Raw genomic sequence first — 10,810 nt, 5'->3', positions numbered from 1 at the left:
AAAACGAAAGGAACGAACACTGATAGTAGTGTTATATATATATATATATATATATATAGTTGAACGCTATTACAAACATTATAATTGACATGCTGGATTGAGGGTTCAACAATAGTGTGTAATCACTCCAAGTCCATCCTGCTGGTGCAGGGACATGAGTGTAATATGGTATTCTTAAGGCTGGGGCACTTTGCATCATTTACGCCACTTAAAAAAATTAATTTCTGGTGAATGGTGCCGAAACTATTTGAGTGCTTCTCCTATCCATCGGAATGAGTATCGATTTATCAACATTCGCATTATATAGCAATAAGAGATTAACAATACCTAAAAAGGATACTTTTAGTTGACAACAAGAGCGTACGATGATGGATTACTTTCGTATATTCTATGAACCTCCGAGATTGTCGAACTGACTTGATGTAGTGTGGTCGCTGATGTAACTGATCTGAACCGCCTAGCTGTACTTCTTATTCAACGTGCGATCTTTGGTATTTCCTGAATTCATCGTTCATAGACAATGATAATAATTTCATATTATTATGAGAAGCGCGTCATTACGCTCGGCGCAAGTGCATTGTGAACCCTTTACCCCACACAGAATAAGTGAGCGTGCTGAACGGTGATAAATTGGTATGTGGTTGACCACGTGACGGGTCGACTATTGTGATAGCATGTTGACTGAGATAGTCTAGCGTCCTGACCAAAGTAGCAGTTAGATGTTGGAATGACGATGGCGTCGACTATGTATATGTTTCGTAGCTGGGTAGGGTCAGCGCTAGACTTACACCTCTCTAGCGACAATATGCATATAGACTAATAAGAGCGTGAATTGATTATATTTAAGCCGCGACGATCTCCAGCTATTGATGGTTCGACCATCAGAGCTATCAAGCATCAGATATTCAGAAATCGAATATACAGATAGTTGAATCCAATGCGACACTTGATTGTTTTTAATTAAAAGCAAAATTAATATTTTTTGGCCTCGGTGGTGTAGTGTATAATGTAATGTATGATTTGGTAAGTTAGCATAGTTAAAATTGTTGTTGAATTTGGTGCCGGTGTAGTAGTGTTTTTGAATACATGCTGAACAATTTAATAAATCAGAATGCTCTTGTATATCAAATGCATCATACATGAAATGGGTAAGAATTTGCGTGTATATATAGTGGTTTGTGAGATGGATGAGATGATAGCTTCTCGACGACAATTCCATCTGTATAGTGTATGTAGTAAACGCCGTACAACAGTATCTCAACGTTCTCCGTCTGTTCAGAGGGAAATGTTGTTCCGTTATTCATTAAACCTTAATTACATAGTATGAGTTATGTGCCGATCTAAATCTCTGATCGGTACAAACTAAGTTAACAGATTCTGATATTATAAACTAAGATAATCCAAACTAAAATAACCCTAACAACCCTATATGAGCAAATTCCGACCACGTGTATTTACGATCTCGCCAGCTTGACCTTGCAGTGCTAAAGGGATCGTAGGTAATTACAATCGACTCGCTGTGTCATTGATGTGCATACAATATATTAAAACTCATGAATCCAGTGAAAGAGTAGAATATCGCTATGCAACAAATGTATATACAACTTAGATTGTTATGTTGTATCTCATGAAATGTTCTACAACTCGCTAATGATATTTAGAGCTTTATATTTTCGTGAAACAAACGGTAAGTTTATGATCTATATAAATGAGCGTAATGAGCTCTACAGGGGATTTGTGCCTTTGCAATCCCAAATAGTTAGAACGGCATTATCGCAATTTCGGCTCCGGTTTTGCGTTTCTGTATCAGTATATACAAGTACTTTTCGTGATAAAGATAGTCTGCTATGGTAAGCATGATGAGAGCCGCAAACGAGCATTCCGCTTCCATTGCTTGTACCTGTATAGATCACTATAGTTTGCAAATGTATACAAAACTTGAGCATCATGTCGACGACCGCACATTGGAACTGGGCGATTGCTACATTGCACAAAACAAACGCTACAGTTACTATTTTAGATAATATGCCAAATCCGGCTAGAGCTGACGGACAATTCAATTACATAGCACGATGGATGAAATGATACCTCACCATATAGCCTTAAAGTAGGCGGTATAAACCAACACGACAGGTTTAGCTGTGGGGGTTTGCTTTGTGCCTATGCCAGTGCAGTACCAGAAAATCTACAACTCGTGCATGATTTGGAAGCATTGTCTTCGCATGATTATGTCACAAGTGTCCAACATGACAACAGAATTAGAAAATGTATTTCCGAAACACTATTCTCGTATGTTCCTGCAGAAGAGCATCACATACCACGTGAGTTGCGAACCAGGCAGTGAGATAATCTTGAATGAATCGGCATATGTCAGTACCGAAAAATAAATGACAACATAGGCGATGGCTTCCTTGAGTTCTTCCCACTTCTTTTTGAGTTCCGGAGTCCATAGCATGGATATATTCTGGTTCATTTTTCCTTTCATTAAGTTCCGGAAATGTTTCGTTGTGTGGGCAAAGTTGGGGACATGGTCGCGCATGTAGTTTGCTATTCCTACCGCTTTGTGCAGATCTCTTTTTGTTCTGAGTAGTGGCCAGTCCATCATTCATTTCTGTTTTTCAGGATCTGCTTTGAGTCCCTGTGTGGTGATTTTCACACCGAGAATGTTGACTACTTTGACCGCGAAAGCACCCTTGTTGTGATTCAGTCGGAAGTTTGTTCCATTCATTCGCTTGATTACTTCACGAACTGTCTTGCGGTGTCTTTTTTATGTAAGACTCGCAATGACTATGTCATCTACATACACTTGCACTCCTTTGATGTCTATGAGCAAATTTGCCATTGAGAGTAGTCCAAACGGCGCTGACTTGAATGAGTATTGCGCTCCTCTTGCTTCGTCTACTATGAAATGGTGAAACCATCCTGTGAGATCTCATTTCGAAAAGAATTGTGCTCCTTGGAGGTTGTGTAATACTTCCTTTATCTTCGGTAACACAAAGTTGTCTTGTTCATATTGATAATTGATCTCACGTAAGTCTAGACATGTTCTTACTTTCTTGAGGAGACCTGTTTGGTCATGTTCACCTGTTGATAACAACGGTAGGTTCACCGTTGTCGGTGTGGTACGTTTATATATGTGACCATCTGTAAGCCACCTTTGCACGTTTTCATCCGTTTGTAAAATATACTTGTGAAGTACAAAGTTGACTTTAGCATGCTTCATTTGTCTGACGTTGATTTCACTTGCGGGTACTGTGACTGTGGAGCCTGGTAGGTTGCAATGTACATCAGGAGGTATATTCGCATTGGTATCTAGAAGGTCTGTAACTAACTCTCTGAAACCTTCTTGTTCATGCTCCGGGTCCTCTTCGTGTGGTGTGAGGAGTGATTAACACTTGCATCCGTTGGTATAAGTGGATTGATCAATCCTGCTATGTATATATATATATGTATGGTAGAATGTCTATATCAGGAAGTATTGGTGCCTTCTTGTCTGGTAGGTCCAGTACTTCAAACCACTGAGAGGTTTTCCCACCTCCATAATTGATGTCACAGACTTCAGTTGATCCTGTGCGTTGTATTCTTGCATTTGTTTGTGCTAGTTGTAAGTAACCCGGTTGCGCTCTGACAGAGATATATAGTTCTATTACTACACCCTTGTCCATGCATGAGCGTTGTGCGCCCGAGTCTACTATTACATTGTATGTATTGCCATTAATTTATATATCAATGTGTAAGCGTTGGTCTCGTGGTGCGAGAAAGGAATAAATGTTGATAATTTAAATCATTTGCATCTATTAACAACATTTCTTCATCTGTATATACATTGAGCCTGTCTGCCAGGTCAATCATGTTTGCTTGCATCCGCCAGTTGTTTCAATGTTCATCACCTTCTGTGATGTCTTCCACCTTGCCAGATGTAATGGACAGTCTTGCTATCTGCACATTCTTTTTTGCCCGCTCCTCAGCCTGTTTTCTTAGGACACTTGCTGAACCGATGAGGGGCTGGCATTATCAGGCAGTAGGGACATGCACGCTCTTCACGCGCCCCCTTCGTCTTCCGTGCCTATCCCATTAGCTTGTTCTGATTGGGTGCACCATTGTCTGGTTTATACCGTTTGTTAGCATTGGTAGTGCTGTTCTCGGCTTGGAGGTTTGTCTGTGCGTTGTTACGCTTGTTCTGCGCTCGCAACTGATCCCTCAATATACGCTCCCCTTGCATCCTGGATGCATCTCTAATGCTTGCTTCAGTCATAGTCTGAAACTTAGTGTGTTCAATATCTGACAAGTGTCCGTCACGTCCATCAGGTTGTTTGTCTGCTCTGATTAAAGCATCCACCTGTGCTTGTTGTCCGTAGTACACGAGTGCTTGGTGCCTTTGTACTTTGAGGAGCTGAAAGTGTATGGGTTCCTTGTCTGAGTTGCGGTAACGTTCCTCTAACATCACCATTGTCTTATGCGCACGCTCTGTGCGCACTTCGACATTCAACATCCTATTATGCATGTCATTGAGAAACTTCTCCAATAGATAGTCTACTGGATGGTGCCTGAGTCTGTCAATAATGGCCCTATTGTATTGCTCAGGTTCCTTGAAGTGCTTAGTTGTATGCGTCTCATAATCTCTTAAGCTGTTGAGTACTGATTTGGTCTTCTTCGTTGCATCAGTATAATCTAATAGGTTTCTCACTAGTGCTAGGTACCGACACAGTGGTAAGGACGTTGCTTAGAACAGGACACTACATTGCGCAGATAACTCTATGATGTCTCCACAATTTTCCATTCTAAAGTAGCTATCTTTAGGCATCTTAGGAAATTATGAAGTCTATAGTAGTTTTGCAAGCGTGAACGCATAAGCTCTAATTCACTAATGTATTGACTTGTTTGAATGAGATCATCTTCCTCGTCGTCACCGCAATCATTGATAACTTGATCATATCGTCGTCTGCTATAATTCACTAATGTATTGACATGTTTGAATGAGATCATCTTCCTCATCGTCACCGCAATCATTGATAGCTTGATCATATCGTCGTCTGAGCTCCGCATCCACGAGTGGCATGCGTCGTTTCGGCTGTTGGTCATGAATACCTACCCTCGTCTTGTGTATAGTCGGTATAGGTACAGGTGCTGTTTGTCCCAATTTGGACACAAACTTGACAGATGCTCTTGTCTATTTCGAGACGCATTACTGAGGCTAGTATGGGAACTGCTCCAGGTGTAGGTTGGTTTAACCCACTACCTGTGTTTGGCCCACCTACTGGACTACCCCCTGCACCATATGTGCCCACACCCTCTTCTTCCCCACCATACATGCCTGCTCGGGCTGCTGTGGGAATCTTGAGATATCTGTGATGGAGTGTGGTTGTTGCGGATTATTTGTAAAGACTCTTGCTCTATTTTGTGCGAATACGCGCGCTTCACCCCCCTTGTCTTTAGTAATGACTCGTCTGAAATAAATTATTTTCGAAGTTATTGTACTTGCTATTGTGTTGTTGTTGCTTCACCGCACTTCCGCGGGAAGTGTTTACCATTCTGTATGGTATGGTAGCTTGTTGCGTTGCTGCCTGTGTTTAGAAGGAGTGAATTTAGAGTATTGAGAGTATCTGAAAGATACACGATAGAGGATAGAATAGACCTCTTATCAAGTATGGTAATCTCAGCCAGGAAAGTCCATAGTCTGAGAGAACCGAACTGAGTCTTTATTTGTGTTTTCACTAGACTCAGGATATACTTGAGTGTTTAGGGTTCTCCATGAGGATGTGAAGAAGTGTTAGATTGCTTCGTCTACCAGGAAATGATAAAATACATTTGTAAGATCTAGCTTTGAAAAGAATTGTGCCCCTTGTAGGTTGTGTAACACTTCCTTTATTTTCGGTAACACAAACTTGTCTTGTTCATATTGATAATTGATCTCACGTAAGTCTAGACATGTTCTTACTTTCTTGAGAAGACCTGTTTGGCCACATTCACCTGTTGATAACAACTGTAAGTTCACTGTTGTGGGCGTGTCGCGGTTGTATATGTGACCAATCTTTAAGCTACCGTTGCACATTCTCATACGTTTGTGGAATATATTTTGTGAGTTACAAAGTTGACTTTAGCGTGCCTCATTTGTCTGACGTTGATTTCATTCGCAGGTACTGTGACTGTGGAGCCTAGTAGATTGCAATGTACATCAGGAGGTATATTCGCATTGGTATCTAGAAGGTCTGTAAGTAACTCTCTGAAACCTTCTTGTTCATGCTCTGGGTCATCTTCATGGGATTTGAGGAGCGATTCTCATGTTGCATCTGTTGGTATAAGTGGATTGATTAACCCCGCTATGTATATACCTATGTATGGTAAAATCTCCATGCCTAGAAGTATTGGCACCTTCTTGTCTGGTAGGTCCAATACTTCGAAACGCTGAGAGGTTTTCCTACCCTCATAGCTAATGTCACAAACTTCTGTTGATCCAGTGCCTTGTAATCTTGCATCTGTTTGTGCTAGTTGTATATAACCCGGTTGCGCCCTGACAGCAAGACGCGGTTCTGATACTACACTTTTGTCCATGCATGAGCGTTGTGCACTCGAGTCTACTAGTGCATTGTATGTATTGCCATTAAGTTGTATGTTAATGTGTAAGCGTTGATCTCGTGGTGCGGGAAGTAAAGATAATGGTTGATAATTTATGTCATTTGCATTTATTAACAACGTTTCTTCCTCTGTAAATACATTGAGCCTGTCAGCCAGGTCAATCATGTTTGCTTCCGTCCACCAGTTGTTTCAGTTCTCATCAATTTATGTGATGACTTCCACCTTGCCAGATGTAATGGATAGTCTTGCTATCTGTACATCCTTTTCGACTCGCTCCTCAGCCTTCCTGGCTTGATTCGCTTTCTTCTTGTTACATTCACTGTACCGATGCGGGGATGGCAATACCAGGCAGTAGGGGCATACACGCTCTTCACGTGCCCCCTTCTTCTTCTCTGTCTGGCCCCCTTGCTTGTTCTGAATGTGTGCACCACTGTCTGGCTTGTGCCGTTTGTTAGCATTAGCATTAGAAGAGTTATCCTGCGGTTGTCTATGCGTTATTGCGCTTGTTTAGTGCTCGCATTTGGTCCCTCAACATACGCTCTGCTTGTGTCACAGCCGCTGTTCTTATGTGTGACTCAGTCATAGTATGAAACTTGGTGTGTTTTATGCTGACAAGTGTCCTTCACTCCCACCTGGTTGCGTATATCCTTTGATTAGAGCATCCACCAGTGGTTGCAGTCCATAGTACTTAAGTGCTTGATACCTTTGTACTTTGAGGATTTGGAAGTGTATGGGTTCCTTGTCTGAGTGGCGGTAACGCTCATCTAACATCGTCATTGTCTTGTGCGCATGTTCTGTGCGCACTTCGACGTTCAGTTTCTTATTCTGCGTGTCATTGAGAAACTTCTCCAAAAGATAGTCTACTGGGTGTGATCTGAGTCTATCAATAATGATCCTATTGAATTGCTCAGGTTCCTTGAAGTGCTAAGTCGCCTGCGTCTCAGAATTTCTTAATTTATTGTGTACTGATTTGGTCTTCTCCGTTGCATCAGTGGAATCCAATAGGTTACTCACTAGTGCTGGGTACGGTGGCATAGACTCTGCTAAGAATAGGTCGCTACATTGTGTAGTAAACTCTAGATGAAATACTGGTACGGGTTCTAAATACCCATTCAAATTCTCTAAATGCGAGTTTCAATTCTTTTCTCAAATTTATTTTAATGAAAATTGAAAGTACATATAGAGACTTTTTATGTACATTTAGTGACTTTCCAGTGCTATATTTTTTTTTGATGACACCAGGGTTCGACACCAGTTCGGAACCTTTTCATAATACATGGGTTCAACACCAGTTCGGTATTATACATGGACGCGTGTTTTATAGTGAATTTGATTTTTCAAAACCAGTCTGTGAAGAATCTTCTACGACAAACAAAAACATTCATACTAAAATCTTTCTGCGCAGCATGGATAACAATCCGACACCTATACATACAGAAACCTGTCCAGTGAAATGTGAAACAGAAACCAGTGAAAAGTGACACGGAAACCAGTGAAATGTGACACGGAAACCAGTGAAATGTGACACGGAAACCAGTGAAAGTATGTTTTTCAGGCTGTATATCTCTGATAATTGAGTTAGTGTAAACTATATTTGAGTAACATAATGATTATGTTCATATTCAAAAGTTGTGCTTGCTGACATAATAAGTACATTACTTGGTACAGAGACAGGCTCTTCCTCTATCGTTACAGACAAGGAATGCGTATCCAGCCAAATGAGAACAACAGCTGGTAACCACAACGAGAATGACTACGCATCAAGGTGTGTTTTACATTTTTGAGAAGGATTGACGTTTCTCTGTAAGGTGAAACTCGGTAAAGTTTTTATTGATTCCCAACCTACAATTAGCAGTGAACTGCCAAGGAAATTAGAACATCAAACATATCAGGCCGAAATCCATGCATCGGGTGCACCAATGAGGGAAAATATGGCTGCAAACCGCAACGCACGCCTAGTAGCCAAACGAAGCAAGACGCTTGGCAAGTCTAGAGTGTTAATGACTAGCAAAAACAAGTTGTATCGCTCTACGTTGTTGAGAAAGAGAGCGCCGCCTTCTACAATAAGCAGTGGGAACAGTGAACATGTAGAAAAGGAGCGAAAAGATATAGTCAACGTAGATACCAATGTAGCGATAGGCATTGTGGCAGAGTCGAAGTCATTTTATATCGGCGGCTGGATCTTGCAGGAGAACATTGTAGTACGATGCTGCAAACCAGGGGAGTGGATCAATGGCTCGCTTTTATCCGCGGTATTCTACCATTTATCACAATTACTCTCTCTGGCTGTTCATTTCTTTGATACTGATGCAGACAGATGTAGTAAGTCGTAAAGATAACTGTATCTCAACGGATTGCCCTCGTACAAGGGGAGGCGTTGTTCATTTATTGAACTATTCCTGACACTATATTTTGATCATGTGTTTTCCTACTCAGAATTACGCTGAACGGATAAACCCAGTTTCAAAATATAGTCTCTAAAACCTAATACTAAATAAACCCTAATACTAAATAAACCCGAATACTAAATAAACCCTAATCTTCAAATAAACCCTGTCCAGGGACCTCCTGACTACAACTCCCCCCAAGCTGAAGCACAATTTGTGGGCCAGCTTTAAGAATTCGAAGGAGTATCCTGAACAGGTTAGTGTGCTGGCATTTATCCTCAGAGAGCTAGAGCATTGTGCTGGCATTTAACCTCAGAAAGCCAGAGGGCTCGGTTATTTATTCACCACTAGAGCTGGTGACTAAACATTATGTACATGTAACTAACCTAATATATGTATGTCTATAAACAACTGGGTGTTATTTACAACTGGTCACTGCGACGTTTACTGGCTCGTGTCTGTGTATCTTTATGATAAGCTACAATGTCATTAGCATCGTCAAAAGTATCGACTGTTTCCCATGTTGGCTCACCCTCACGCCAACGTACAAGGTATTCCAGCTCCCCCGTGTCATCGTTCGTCCGATGTTTGATAATGTGACGGAATGCTGCACCACCTTCATGCCACAGATCATCGTGCAATGGAGGGTCTGTACTGCGGTGGACCAACCGTAGTCACTTTACGCGAACCGGCTTCCCTTTAAACTCCTGGGGAGTGGACCCACCACTATGTGTGAGATCATAGCCCTGACCGTTGCGACGCTTGACTACATACGGGCCAAACAGTGGGCGCATAGCTTTGAAAGTGCGTCCCTCCGACTTCACCATTACTACATCACCTTCCTCGAAGTGAACCAAGTCATGGGCATGTAGACGGTCAAATGTCTTCGTTAACTTGTCCGTATATGTCGTAGTGATCGTATACAACGCTGGCAAAATCGTATCCTGCAGCTGGTCCAGCCGTTGTGCCCACGTGTCATTGGTCACGGGTTGTTGCTCGGGAACATCGTTGGTAAAATCCGCAAACGGAACATGACGGCGGCCGAAATATACGCTAAACGACGCGCTTTTGTGTCGTCGGGAGATACACAAATTCTGGTAAGGCACGATAGAAGGTAGCCGTTCGTCCCATGCCTGAGGTACTGCCTCCAGCAGTTGCGTATAGAGCGTGTTATCTTCTTGTGTCGACGTTCTGTTGCACCCAGTACTTGCGGTCTGTATGGTGGTGAGATCTTATGGAGTATACCCACTTCTTTGACAATAAGAGCTACCATGTAATTAGTAAACTCCGTCCCCAGATCGGTCTGCAACTTGCATGGTAATCCATGTTTACCGAAGATGGCCAGTAACATTTGAGCGGTTGTTTCCTTAGTCTTATCGGCTGTGGCGCGTAATATCGAGTATCCGGATGCGACGTCTAACACATATAAGACAAATTTATTCTGTCGGGACGAAGTTCTGTTGCACCCAGTACTTGCGGTCTGTATGGTGGTGAGATCTTATGGAGTATACCCACTTCTTTGACAATAAGAGCTACCATGTTATTAGTAAACTCCGTTCTCAGATCGGTCTGCAACTTGCGTGGGAATCCATGTTCACCGAAGATGGCCAGTATCAATTGAGCGGTTGTTTCCTTAGTCTTGTCGGTTGTGGCGCGTAATATCGAGTATCCAGATGCGACGTCTAACACATGTAAGACAAATTTATTCTGTCGGGAGGATGTCACCGGCATTGGGATATAGTCCACCTGAATATGGTCCCATGGGTACTTCGCATCAATACTCATCATCGGATGGAACCCTTTACGCAATGTGTCCTGGCCCAAAAGTAGCTAGTTCTAACGCCCCC

At 42.1% G+C, this 10,810-nt stretch overlaps 2 protein-coding genes across 2 annotated transcripts; both read right to left on the bottom strand.

The window, feature by feature from the left end:
- Positions 1–4,066: 4,066 nt before the first annotated feature.
- On the bottom strand, positions 4,067–5,082 carry SARC_06815 (hypothetical protein; the record flags this gene model as incomplete). Its single annotated transcript, XM_014299260.1, has 2 exons — positions 4,067–4,692; positions 4,866–5,082. The coding sequence occupies 2 exons, from the start codon at positions 5,080–5,082 to the stop codon at positions 4,067–4,069; spliced, it is 843 nt and encodes a 280-aa protein (XP_014154735.1).
- A 1,698-nt stretch (positions 5,083–6,780) lies between these two features.
- Positions 6,781–7,353, bottom strand: SARC_06814 (hypothetical protein; the record flags this gene model as incomplete). The annotated part of the gene is made up of 2 exons (XM_014299259.1): positions 6,781–7,010; positions 7,209–7,353. The coding sequence occupies 2 exons, from the start codon at positions 7,351–7,353 to the stop codon at positions 6,781–6,783; spliced, it is 375 nt and encodes a 124-aa protein (XP_014154734.1).
- Between the last annotated feature and the right edge of the window lie 3,457 nt (positions 7,354–10,810).

The sequence above is a fragment of the Sphaeroforma arctica genome, assembly GCF_001186125.1.
Source record: "Sphaeroforma arctica JP610 unplaced genomic scaffold supercont1.505, whole genome shotgun sequence".
In the NCBI taxonomy this organism is placed as follows: domain Eukaryota; class Ichthyosporea; order Ichthyophonida; genus Sphaeroforma; species Sphaeroforma arctica.
The sequence above is the reverse complement of the archived record's forward strand: the minus strand, read 5'-3'. Positions and strand labels throughout refer to the sequence as shown.